General features: G+C 34.5%; 1 protein-coding gene across 3 annotated transcripts in view; it reads right to left on the minus strand.

Annotated features, from left to right (window-relative positions):
• Positions 1 to 397: 397 nt before the first annotated feature.
• LOC117218764 (uncharacterized) overlaps positions 398 to 14139 on the minus strand; it is a 62195-nt gene continuing 48453 nt past the window's right edge. The window contains exon 2 of one of the 3 annotated variants that reach the window (XM_033467386.2): positions 398 to 8468. In XM_033467386.2, the coding sequence (XP_033323277.2) occupies positions 8156 to 8468 (313 nt within the window). In that variant the 3' untranslated portion in view covers positions 398 to 8155. The remainder of the gene's footprint in view (positions 8469 to 14139) is intronic. The other 2 variants (XR_013035643.1, XR_013035641.1) reach the window with 2 other exon arrangements.

The following is a 14139-nucleotide window of genomic DNA, read 5'->3' on the forward strand; positions in this document are numbered from 1 at the left end:
TAGCATATTTTTTTGCTTTGTATTTCGTTATTCTTATCCATTTTCTTACATGCATCATTAAGTTCTACATCTTCTCGATTTTTCCTTTTAGTTATTTTACATATTTTACATTATATGTTATGTAGAATTTTTAAGAAATGAATCTTTATAAAGGTTCATACAATAATGTTCAAAAGGAAATATTTTGTTTTGATTGTTATCAAAGAATTTATAACAAAACGGAACGGTTTTAGACGACGAAAAGTTTTTATGATTATTTCCAGATTAAATAAACTGATAAATGTAATAATAATTTGTACATTCGAAGAGAAAACAGATGTTAAACACTTCTGTTTAACTCGTCTTGATTTAATATTATAAGGATTTTACGGATGCTCATCCAGAAAAATAAACAACGTTGCGTTGGTCTCATATATTTACAGATTATTCATGATTTATAATCAATAATGTCATACAATATATATATCAACAAAATAATGCTTTAGTCGTTCTTATGTAGCTAATAAAATCTAAAGGCTAAACAGTCAAGGATGATCTAAAAGTTGCGATCCTCCTCGTGCCACGACTCTTTTATTCGTGGCTTCATTTTCATTCTTTTTTTTGTGTTCGCTACCTAACAATAAATAAACAAACAAGTACAAATCTATACATTCCACGTGTTACTTGGTAGTGAGGGTAGTGATAATAATTAATATTTTGAACCACGATCGCAGTGAACACGATGTCGAGCAGTCTCTTGTCAGTCTATCTAAATGCTTCTTAAGTATAATTAGTTTGAATAAAAATATACAAGGCATGTTATTATCTTTTTATTAATGAGATCCGTTCAGTTGCACAATGGACGCCTAAATAACTTGTTTTTCACAGATCTCGACATTTTTTACGAGAAACATTTGTATCCCTTACGTTATTAGAAAATGACCATTGCCTTAGCTTTTCACTTTTCTTTCCAGATGGATGGAGTACTGAATCGTAGATTCGAGGAATTAAAAATGTATTTGTCATATAATTTGTAATAAAGAGCATTTTTCAGTTTTTGATGATGAAAATTAAATATTCAAGATATTAGTGTGTGACGAATGAGGTCTTCCTCTTGGATGTTATACTCATTATGAGTCCAACTAATAGTATAATACAGAGAGTCATTCTTATTCGCTCTTTTTTATAAATTTTATACAGTTATCTATTTCTACGTTTTTTAAGTAAGTAATGAATGTTAAACTTACCCAGGGACTGCTATCACTGGGTAATTCAGTTATTACCAAACTTATATTTTTATAGTAAAAAACGATAGATCTCTTATACAATATCAGTACACATAATGAATGAATTTTCAGTACAAAACAATCTTTACATCCTCTGGATAATTGAGTGATTAAATTCATTGAGATTGCAAGGCTCACGGTATGCTGAGTTGTTTAACACGTCCACCTATCTTTTGCATTATACAGGATATCTTTTCTTTTTTTTTTTTTGATCAAATCTACTATGAATCTCCGGAGAACAACGATATTACACGGCAACTTGTTAACTGCAAATCGGGAACTATATTCGGACATCGAATGTACGTATCATCTATTTTTATACGCGCGTTAATAGTATACAATTCCGTTACAAAACCTCGTCTGGTACAAATGTCGGAGGTGTCCATCTGTTATTATCATCGCAATCGAGCAAATCGTAGTCTGTTTAATAACAATCGACTTTCTCGGTGTTTGTTTCCATGATATTTGCGAACTCGATACGAAAAAGTTCACGAATAATATTCAAAATATTCATGAGATTTGTTCTCAATCGTTCGCATCTCAATATCGAAATTATTATCATCTATTTTCAGCTGATTTAATTAGCAAATCGAGTTCGCCAATTAATTGGACACGGAAAAGTATGATCGAAACTCCGAATTTTTATTTGAACAAGAAATACGGAACTTAATAAAGTATAATATTTCGTCAGGTGTTTGGAAAGTGAAAGCGATGTCGTAATTGATTTTTGTCATTAATGTTCAGTTACTATGTTGAATAATCACTAACAATATTACAGAAAAGAAACACGATATAACCATTCAAGTACTTTTTCTGCCATGAATGATTAATAGATATCGTGTCATGATGCTCATATTACATCTTTCGTCATTAAAACCTGACATTGTGAAAGTTATGAGTATCTCTAAACCAATTAAATTATATGTGAGAGCGTGTGTTTGAAATTGCGTTATATAATACGAAAGATTACTCTCGATTTTGTCTAAATTTCAAGACATACCAATGTTATGGTAAAATTCTCTTCATATTTGTTTAACACCTTTGCAGATGTTAATTAGATTTCCATTTTACTTCATCAATTATTCCTCAGGTGAAAGATCGTAATTAAATTCTCTTACATGCACAGTAGTGTTACAATGTTACTATCGCATTGTTCGAAGATTACAGGATGGCAAAATTAGAATTTCGATTTCATGTTACTTTTAAATACTGTAAATGTAAGATACTTACGATTTTGATCTGACTTATTAATTACAGCGGTAAATAAATGAATCGAATAATAATTATAGAAATACAATTTTTATATTTTTTAAAAACTGTACGAAACAAGTTAAAATTCATCGAATTTCATCGAATTATAATTGAACGTATGTGTACGATTATAAATCGACATTTGTCCGCAAATGATTAACAACCACCGAGAAACGTTATTTAGAAGTCCTCTTTAATAGGTGCACTTTAATTGTGCATACATTGTTACGCGGTACAATCTGTGTGTCCTATGTATACAATATGTAAAATATTTTCTACCTAAAAGATCTACCTATACGCTTTTCCCGTGCCTTTTGTTCATCGAAATACATTTTTTGTTTTCGTTCCCATTTAACTATCGAATAGCACCTATTTTCGTCGTTTCAGACGCACATAGTCACACATTTTTTCCCGTTTCCTCAACGCACGGTCGTGCAATAGATCGTGTCTGAAATAGTCTGAATCACTTCGATCACACTTGTCGGAGTCGAGTTTACAAGCAATACAACGAACAGACGAATAATTCACTCTCTCAGGAAATTAAAGAGTGTTTTGAACTCTTCCGATCCAAACGTACGGATGTTTGGCATATTTATGTATGTACGCATGTATGTATATCGCGTGTGCAAAAAGTGACTAATCTTGTTTGCGTAACATATATTCGTTCAAGCGCTTACGAAGACTAAAAGGTATCGAAAATAATTTATTTAACAATCGCGGCTACTTGCAAATCTGACGAAACGAAATATGATTCCGTTACCATTTTCACCTATTGTTTACACGTACTTTTGTAGCACACACAGGGGGACTCTTTATAATATAATAAAAAATGGTAATTATTTACACTATATAGGTATGATATGTTTCGTAATGAATGATTGGAAATGAAGCTACTTGGTATGTATACGCCAAGAAAATGATGTTTCTTGTTCGTTATTATTGTTAAATTGGAAACTCTTAAAACTGACGTAGGTCGCGTTAAATTAAGCATTCGATCGACGTGTGGGCTTTTTGTTGCGGACTTATGTCTACAGATCGGAGTACATTAAATCACATTACGTATTCGGTAAATCGATAACTAATATCAAAGACAACATTTCATGCGTGCTCCTTCGTACGAAACAGCCCGGCGAAGTTCTAGTTTTTTTATTGCTGTCTCGGTTTATTGGTCGTTAAAAGCCTCGCGCGATTAATTGCGCGATTAATGTCGCCGGCATTCGTGTCATCTTTTGCCGATGCTCAACAGATGGGCGTTTGCGTGATCAATATATATATGCGTACATGTCGAACTCGTTCTTTAACCTTCGATGGAAATACATTTCTGCGACATACAGTTGAAACTTTTGTTAACGAACGAGCACACGGGTCAACTGAAACCTCGGCGGATTTAGGTTATAAAAAATTGATTTGACCCAATTAACGACGGCTATATTAAGTTCTTCGTGACAAGCGATACGAGAGGCTCCATCGATTTCGAGGCACGACGAAGATTTTCGAATGAAATCTGTCCGATGGATTACGCGAAACGTTTAAGTCGGCTATCATTATGCTCCAGTGTTTGCACGGATTGTTGTATCAATGATCTCCGCGGTAATTTTATGCTTTAAAACTTGTGCAGCTTCGTCATTAATACACGCAAATTATTAGGTTAATACTTTTTCATGTAAACTCGACTTGCTAGATGCAAGGATGCAAATTGCTGATCTGTCTCGACAGTGACTCCTTTAGTCCTGGATACGCGAGTAATATGTATCCTTGTATTTTTTATTTCGGAGTTAAGTCATTGTGTTGCAACGAAGCAGCGAAACATATTTAATTTTTATATTTCATGGATGCTTGCCCCGATCGGACAGCAAGGATTTCTCGTGAAAAGTTCACATGAAAAGGTTATTGCACGTTGGTTTACTTAAATGTACGGTTTGTTCGTCGGATACTCGACATGAAAGTTATTTATACTATGAACAGAGTACAACAGTGGTCGAGTAACAATAATGTTGCTTGTTCAAAGAGAACGCAAGAACAAAGCATTAAATGAAACTTAATGGAAAACGTAACTCTCGAATTAAATTAATCAATGGGGAACATTCGGTTCGTTTCAAACATATCTCGTACCTATAATAGAAATAATATTTCGTTGCTAACTGCAACAATCGTTCATTTTCACTACGCAATTAAAGATTCAGCGAAGATTAGAAGTGCTTATTCGAACGTGTATGCTTGACGCGTTTCGTGCTGCATGAACAGTCCGGTCGAAAGCGATATTTAGTTTCTAACGTTATCTTAGAAGGGTGACTGGTACCATTTACAATTAAACTTACTATTTTACAGTTAACTATTATAAGTCGTTTTTTGATTAATTCTTGTTGCCTGGAATTTCATTTTGCGCGAAACACGTTACGTCGGTAAATACTTGTTAGTACGCACTTGCAGTTTTTGTCTTCAATTCAGGTACTGTTTTCGAAAGAAATGTTTATTCTGAAATAACGAAAGAAATCGTTATGAAAATACGTTTCATGGAATTATGTCACTACCAGTTTTTAAACAAAAGTAACATACTTCGTTGGAATAGTATTCTCAATTTTTATCTGTGCTGGTCTTATTAGTTGTGTGAGATGTTTTGTGAACCACCGATGGTCCACGTGGAATCTCTCGATTTAATCGTTGAGAATCTTTAACATCGATGCAAAATTAATAAGAATTCTCAACCGGGTTTTCCAAAAAATACTGATCAATGCATCAGAATTCTTTTTAACAATTTCTTTTACATTTATTTAAAAACTAATTTTAAAAATTGCAAAGCTAGACACTAAAATTGTAGAACTGATTATGTAAATTGTAAAACTAGAGTTTAAATGATTCGAAACTTTTATGGTTGTTTTGGGATCACGTCAACGGAAAAAATTAAATAATTCTATTTAAAATATTGAAAAGGGGCAATCCAGTTCGGACAGTTATGTTTTACAATAAACAAAAGGACTTTACCAGAAAAATAGGAAGATATGAAGACTAATTTTAGACAAACAACTGTAGAAATTTTCTGCAATGTTATCATTAAAAGATATTACTAAATAATCGTTTTAGATTTTTGTGACATCAATCGATCATCTCAAAACACTCATATTTATTGTAATGATGCATTTATACGTGCTGCAATTGCTCGTTGACAAAATTGACGTTTCTATTATAAAGATTATACTACATCTTTTCGAACTGACGGCAATGTTTCAAAACTATTGAATTAAATTTTCAAGCGCGTACTGGGTTCCGAAGTAAAGATCAAATGCATTGTCGTTTACAAGGTCAAGACTCCCTTCTCGTAAAACACCTTACCAGTACGTTACAATCTCGACACTCTGTAGACGATGTCTAATTAATCTTGTGAACGGTAGCAAAATGATCTACTTGAAAATACTGTTATTAAGTTGTAGCATATAAAATATATACTATATACTTTCCGTTCTTGTAATTCCAATTATCCGGGGGTAGTATTAACCTTGTAGATGCCAGCGATACTTGTTCTAATACTCTTAGAATATTGAGATCCTAATTCGTAAAAGGATCGTGCAGTTCAACAAAAATTATATAAAATACAACGGTCTCACTGTGTGTTCGGGAAATAACTTATACCATTGTATCGTTCGTCTACGGTTGCCCGCCGCAAAGTTGCATCGGGTATCAATGAAAACGCATCCATTTATGATAAATTGCACTACGCACAGCACGAGAAATACGTGATTTTTATTTACACCCTGCTCGGAATTCACGCTTTATCTTAACCAGAGTTTTAGCACTCTATTTGTCTGCGGGTAAATACCTTTTGCTACTCACTACGCTGGATTGTTCTACTTCTTCTAAAAGGAACGAGTGAGTCACATCTCTCAGCAACCTGCGCAAGCTGATCGTTCTTCTAGTTTTTACTCGATTAATATGAATTCGCAGAATTTCGATCTCCAAATTCGTGTGCTTTTTATTCAATGTCAACGAGACGTTTCTTCATCGTTAGACCGCGGATTTTCGTGCAAAATGAAGATGTGCGTTTCTCGTAAGAAACATGAGTCACTTAGAAATTATTGATAACGTCAGCGAGTCGATACGCATCAGTTCTTCTAATGTTCCGACTACTTTAAATTGCAACTGTGAATTTCTTTCTCATGAATGCATAAAATCCGCAGTCTGTTCGTTACACGTAATTTTGCCTTTTTTGCCAGCTTTATCGTTCGAACGTTCACTCCGGCATTGCATTACGTCCGCAGGTGTAAAACCATGTTCAACAAAATATCGACCACCGGCAAAAATGACCGCCTATTGCACCGAAGTCATAATCTTTCATTCCTGTAGATTCAAAACATGAAAATAAAGGATAACGTATTGTCTATAAAATTATTCTCTCGACTAATAATTCGCAGAATTATGCACCAACTCATAGGCAAACTTAATAACATTGGAATAATGTTTGAAGAACAAATTTCTATATGCAGTAATAAACGAAACTTAAACGTATCCGAACGGATTTCTTACGGAGTCTTTATGTTAATATATTATCTATCACTGTTCCTACATTACGAAATCTACGCGTTGATCGTTGTTGAATATTTCAACATATCATTTGCCCGCGTCGCAAGTCACACCGTTAAAATCAAAATTCGGCTGTGAACATCGGTAAATTAATATAAATAACAAGAGTGAGATGTTCTTGAGATTCGGTGTCGATGATTACTAGACTGCGGATCTTTATGCGACATAAAAATGTTGTACATCCGTTGCGAGAAACAGGAACTGCATGAACGTTTAGTTATGTTTTCAATCATTTTAACGAGTTATGATATAATGGAATTATTAAATTTTTGTAATAGCGTCAGTGTTCTGTGCCTGATCTACTCATTTCTGCCATGAATGCATAAAATCCGCAGTCTATAATGATTACAAAGTCTTAGAAATACGGGGGTTCTTAGCGTCTACGACGAAATACTACAATAGTTTTTTCCGTTCACACGTTGATCGCTCTTTGCAATTTCCCCGGGTTCCAACCTCGTCGAAATTGTATGACCCGTTTATAAAGCAACTAACCTGATTTGCAACGGATTTAAAGTGAGCCAGATTTTACGGGATCGTTTATGAATCGAACGGCGCAGTAACAGCGAAGCAAATGACTATGCGATCGAAGCGTTAAACAACAAAATGGCTGGGCCCTTTTACCGGTGAGACAGAGTGACGAAAATTCGGCGATAAAAGTTCTCCAAGGTTCGAAAGAGCCTCGCAGCATCGAGCAACAAGGGGGGGACTCGATAAACGGACTCGCGATAGAAACTTCTCAGAGAAGAAATTACGAAGAGTGCAGAATCACTCGACAGAGTGTCCACGGTGCACAGAGGAACCTATGCGTCAAAGATGATCAAAGGGACGAGCTCTGACGAAGAGAATCACGGGGAAGCCGGCGAAATAGATGCTCGGCGTGTGTTGAAACACTGGTTGCAGGCTCGTACCGCGTTCCCTTCGTCGCGATAGCACTTTTAGGATTCTTTTCGAGGCGGGACCGCAAAAGGAATCTCGCCGATACGTATTCTTGGCTAGTGGAAATCCTTTCTCCATGTACAGCACGACTAATACTTGGCTTGTGGTCAGGGTCAAGGTTACCGTGGTCAGGATGCTAAAGTGGTCCTGTGCCAGGAGGCATGCTGGTGCTGATGTTGATGTTGATGTTGATGCTGATGTTGGTGCTGATGTTGGCGTTGATGCGCATGTGGTTGTGGATGTGGACGCGGATGTTGATTTTGATTGTGGCCCTGATGCTGATCTTGGTACTGATGTTGAAGCTGATTTTGATGATGATGCTGATGCTGACGCTGATTTTGACGCTGTTGCTGATGAAGGTGCTGCTGTTGCTGCTGCTGTTGTTGTTGTTGTTGTTGCTGCTGCTGTTGGTGGTGATACTGTTGTTGTTGCCTCTTTTGACTGAAAATCAAGAACAAGATCGTACGATTACTTTCACAGCGTTTGTTGGATCGCGACTTATGTATTTGCCTCGCGTGGGCGTTCGACAACCATGATTTCAGTTGCGGGTTTTAAATATACCATATGGGAATTGATGGTGGAACATGACCTTAATTATTCTGCGGGAGGGCTGACTGTTACGAACGTGTATTGGCGAGGGGAAGTCGGGTTTAAATATTCTTGTGGATTATAAAGAACGGAAGAGAGAATGAATCATGCGATATGATTATTATTGTTCCGATAATTACTGGACGTGAAAAGAAATTTTATCTGCTTCTTTTAGGCTCGAGACGGGCAATAATTGAGAAAATTAAAAATTAACGATTTTGTTTTAAACGAAGTATACTCGTTTCTATTCTCTAGATTTTTACAAATAACTTTTGGCTGCTTATGTAAATTAATGTGAATATACCATGAACTTTTGGAATTGCGAAGCGAGATGACTTTTATGTGCAAAATGTATCATTTTTATTGATGTCTTTAAATTATGTAAACTGTGTGGTAAATTATCCTTTATCAGCATCACAGTACCATGAAATATTTATCTATTTATATTGTAGAGTTTTTTGATAATATGCTACTCAAAATTATGTTTATATATTAGGTGCATGTTAATTACTTCGTACTTATAATCATGTTGAAATTTTTTATGGTTAATGCTTTATTTGGGATTTGGATTAAAATGTATCTGAATACATAATTTACTTTTAAAATTCTGTTTCGATAATTTTCAATTTTCACTATAAAATTTGTATTATTTTTGCCTGTATACAAAGTAAAGTATAAATTCAAGAACGTATAGAAGCAAAATTATACGATTTGGTTTGAAAACTCAAGACTTTAACGTGATTTGAAACAGTAATAAAGGATTTTGAAATCAACCGTTTAGATTGAAATTCTAACAGAACGAACATGATTTGAAATTACCCTAAACTTATTTTAAATAGTGCAAATTATTATAAATAATAAATAATAATAAATTTCATGGTTTCACATGTTGGCAACGGGACAATTTGATGTAATTGGTTTTGAACAAAAGCAAAACAAAGGAAATAATTTCTCCATTAACGATTCTACAACTTCTAAGTCATTGTACCAAACGTGTTACATACATTTCGTACTTCTCGACGGCTGAAGTACCGAAGTGAAAGGAATACTAAATATCATAAAAATCACGTCAGGTTTATTGATGATTAGCAATATGATTTTGCGCGCGGAAAAAAAGTCTTCCGAATAACTGCATTTGTATCTAAAGATTAGAAATTAATGTAGTGGCACTAAAAACAATTATATCAATTTTTTGCTATAGACCTCTATTTCGATACTTGTATTCCAATGCTTCGTACATGCATACTATCTATATTTAATGCAAATGTCTATGTAGAGCGTTTAACTTGCGTCTAACAAGCTAACTATGCAGCAATATAATTTTCAATATGTAACCAATTATACAGTCACAATATTATTTACAACACTGTTTTGTAGTATGATCCGAAACAGACTCCTTAATGGAAGGATAATATATTATTGCATCAACTATAGTGAAAAGTTCGTTATTTTAAGTGATTTGAAATAGTGGAACTGTTAATAATACTTTTTTTATATATACTACAACAAATACCATGCAATCTACTTTTGTATTAACACTTTGACTGTCACGTTATCCATTTCCACTAATCTATTACATCTGCCTAATTTTATTTAGTTCCATAAAATGCAAGAACGTCGAAGGCGTAATTGATCTGAAATAACCTTTCAGTTTTAATTTGTTTAAATAAAACTTTCTAATTTTATGAAATTCTTGAGATTGCTGACGCGGCAGTCGAAGTGTTAAACATTTTTATTCCTAAGTTATTTCCATATTTATTGACTAAGTAGAATTGGCACACCAAGCAGTTATTTGCAACTAATTACACGCGTATAAAATATTATGATTTTAGCGATGTTAAGCAATTATTTAAACAAGGACGCAGCAACTGAAAATTTCGTTGTCGTTGAAATCGAAACGGTCCCAGCGTCCAGCAACGTCGTAAAACAGTGACACGAGTGAGCGGAGAATTAATATTCATTACACAAGACATCGCATACGTGTGCAAGCTACAAGAATGACATTTCGCGAGCTTTCGCGAGCCATAATAATCGACGTAAATGAGATTACGCTGTTGAATGGTAATTGCATCGAAATGCAAATCAACCCCGTCCCCGCAGTACCCGGTAATTACGTGTCTCCGTGATTCGCCGATCCGATTCGGAGTTTTTCATTTCCACGGTGTGCACCGTGGCTAACGAGATCATGGTGTTCATTTTGTCGAGGATTAAAGCCGCTATTTTTCGCCACTGCTAAACGACTGATAAATCTGTCATCCTGTCTACGTCTCTTCCTCTGTTCCTATTAACCGAATTATTTTCATACGCCGCGCCGCGCCGGCCATGGGGGCTGATGCAACGAGAAAAGAACTGGATCATGTTGTTTTTCATCTCGCAACCGTGTCACTTTAATTGAAACAAGGACAAGGTTTCGTCTTGCGAATGCGACGCTCGTTCATCTTTTCAAGAAAATAATATTCCGGATTTTCGGAGACGGAATCGGTGCATACAATAAACAAGTTGTTTTCTAACTGAGATGAATGTTAGGTACGTACGGTGGTGTGAATAATTCTAGACTCAAAGTAACTTCTACAGTTTTAGTGATATTAAAACATTAACTTAACGAAACACCGCATTTGTGTATTTCTATATTAGAAATAATATAAGAATACATTCTGCAAAAATGTAATCCACTCCTATACCTAAGCGGTCGATCAACTATAAACTAGTTGCATCTAATATTGTAACAGCCAATAATATCTTGACAAATTATTATAGGCTGGTGTCTGAAGAACAATTAAATAAATAAATAAATAAATAATAATAATAATATTAGAAATAATAGAAAATAGAAATGTACAAATATAGTTTTTTTTTGTTTTGGTTTAAATATCGGTAAAAATGTAAAAGTTACTTTGAGTCTATAATTATGCACACTGTGTTATATGTTCTTCATTTTATCAGTCACTTAAGTTGCTTCTATATGGATTTTATGTATATAGGACATAAATATAATATCTACATAATTTCTACATAATTTCTGCATGCTGCTCCAAGTAATCGTAAATACGGATAATTGAAATTATTTGCAGAAGTTTAAAATAGAGATATCTAGTATTTGTAACAATAAGTTAGCCGAAATATTGATTAGAAAACAAGGAATGCAACAAATATAATATAGTGTAAAACATTATTTGAATAAATTTGCGAATACATGCGTACATTTCTTCGATTCATTTCTTCATCAGTATACTTCGAATATATGTATAAAGTAATTTGGTTGCGAAAAAGAACCCGCACGATAATTAAATTCTCCACCAACGTATTTTGCGAAATCATTATCAAGTTAATATAATTTTTAGTAAAATATTCAATCGATAGCATTGCGAATCTTGTGGTAGGTGTGAAACCAGTTTACAAGTTTGCATATCTTCCCGATCTCCCTGTTTTAAAATAGTCGGGAAATTTCTTGTCGTAAACTTTACGGTCGAATAATTCTCGATGAAGGTAACATTACCGATTAATTAGTTTGAACAAGAAATACACATTTAAAAGCTACGCACGTATGATTCACTCGTACACTTTTCTGTATGAGGTATTTACAGAAATTGCATTTTTGTGTTGGGTGTTAAATTAGTCTTCAGATAAAATCAAAACTGAAGTAAGCTCGGTTGAACTTTTTGAAATGTATAAAATGCGGCGTTATTGTTACACAAATATTCAATATTAAACTGAAACTGACATAAATCTGAGTGGTTATATTAGCTCTATATGCTCATGTGAAAATGTGTGTGTACTACAATCTCCAAATCTTAAAAACAGTGAAGAATTTTTCTATATGATCGCAAATCAAACATAGTTTGACACATACATATTACGTGTATGTAATACATCTACAAACTGCGCTCTAATGGATATCTTGGAGAGCAAGAAACTAATTTAGATAAAGGTATAGCGATTTGCAATACCATTAATTATCACAGGGTGTTTGGGACAACCACCAGGAATTGTTTTTCTTGTATTGCAATCAACCAATTTATAGGAAGATGCAGTGATCTCTGATACAATTACAGTAAATTCTCCCTAATTAACACTCAGATTGTGCGTAAAAATCAATATATTCTGCATTCGTATAAATAATCTTAAGAATAATGGTTACAATACTAAAACTTTTAATATATTTTAGGCAAAATTAATGAAATAAACATATAACATGCAATTTTGGTCATGTTAGTTTGTACAAAGCAAGTTATGGTATGATCGGATTAATAAAAATTGAAAATAAAAAGCAAACTTTCTGATCTTATATTATCTTAGCTCGCAAATGAAATCTTAGCGATTGTCAACAACTATAAAAACGAATCGCAAGGCTCGAATAATCGTATCTCCTCTTCTCAAATTGTCCATTTTTATGTACAATCTGAGCGTGTCAATTAGGAAGAATTTACTGTACGTAGAAACTATCACAGGATCTTTATGCGAATCGCTAGGAATTGGTTTTCTTAGAGAGCAATGGACCAATTTAAAGTTTCAGTGACTTCAGATACGATTATGTACAAAATGATCGTAAGGTCTTTGTGCGAACCGCTAAGAATTGATTTTCTTAGAGAGCAATGGATCAATTTAGATAAAGTCCTGGAGACTTATGACATATGTAATTATTATCAAAATGATCATACGATTTTTGTAACAAGCACCAGCGATTGGTTTCCTTAGGAAGCAATGAACCAATTTAGACGAAGGTACATCGACTTCCGATACAATTATATAGAAATCATCAGATTTTTCTGCGCTATCCTCCAAAAATGTGTTTTCCACTAATAAGAAGGAGCAAGTGATTCGAAGGTGTAAAATTCTCAATTTGCTTTGATCATCTCTAGATGCATGTAACCCTTTAAGCACCCTAATTGACTGAAATTACAGGTTGCATGTGAACTGGTCGTAAAAAACGTATAGAAGTAGAACGCCGCGAGGCGCGATAAAAGCTCGCGATGTCTACCGACGATTTCGTCCGGTTTCAGAACCATAACGACGAACCATCTCGTCGGTTACCTAACCGCTGTCGTTGCCACTGTCTCCACGCCTGGAACGAGTTCGCCAAGTAACCAGATTTGTCGCGACGCTGTATTGCGAACGAAGGTTAAGAGAAGCGCCGATACCTTTCATTACGTGACACACATGTGGTATTAGGCGGAGTGCAAAGCTTCTTGCGGTTTTAAAGCAATAAAGATGTAACAACATATCGAGTTCAAGTGCCGCCGCCCTGACCGTACCTTGCTCATCTCTTATGTGCTAGCGCGTTGAACATACATTATGTAAAAAGAGTATCTGGAATTTCTCATATTCTATCTATTGTCCCGGGGTGCATATATTCGAACAATTTTTTTGCAGTACGTTTTATATATTCTAGACGATTCCTTCGATCTTTTCTGCAGTTTCACGTTTATTTCGTTGAATTATGGCGATCGAATATAATATTTGATGATAAATAATATTTAATGAATGGATTTCCATAATTACAGCTTCTTCGCTCGTTACGACACAA

Source organism: Megalopta genalis, chromosome 1, assembly GCF_051020955.1.
Source record: "Megalopta genalis isolate 19385.01 chromosome 1, iyMegGena1_principal, whole genome shotgun sequence".
Lineage (NCBI taxonomy): Eukaryota > Metazoa > Arthropoda > Insecta > Hymenoptera > Halictidae > Megalopta > Megalopta genalis.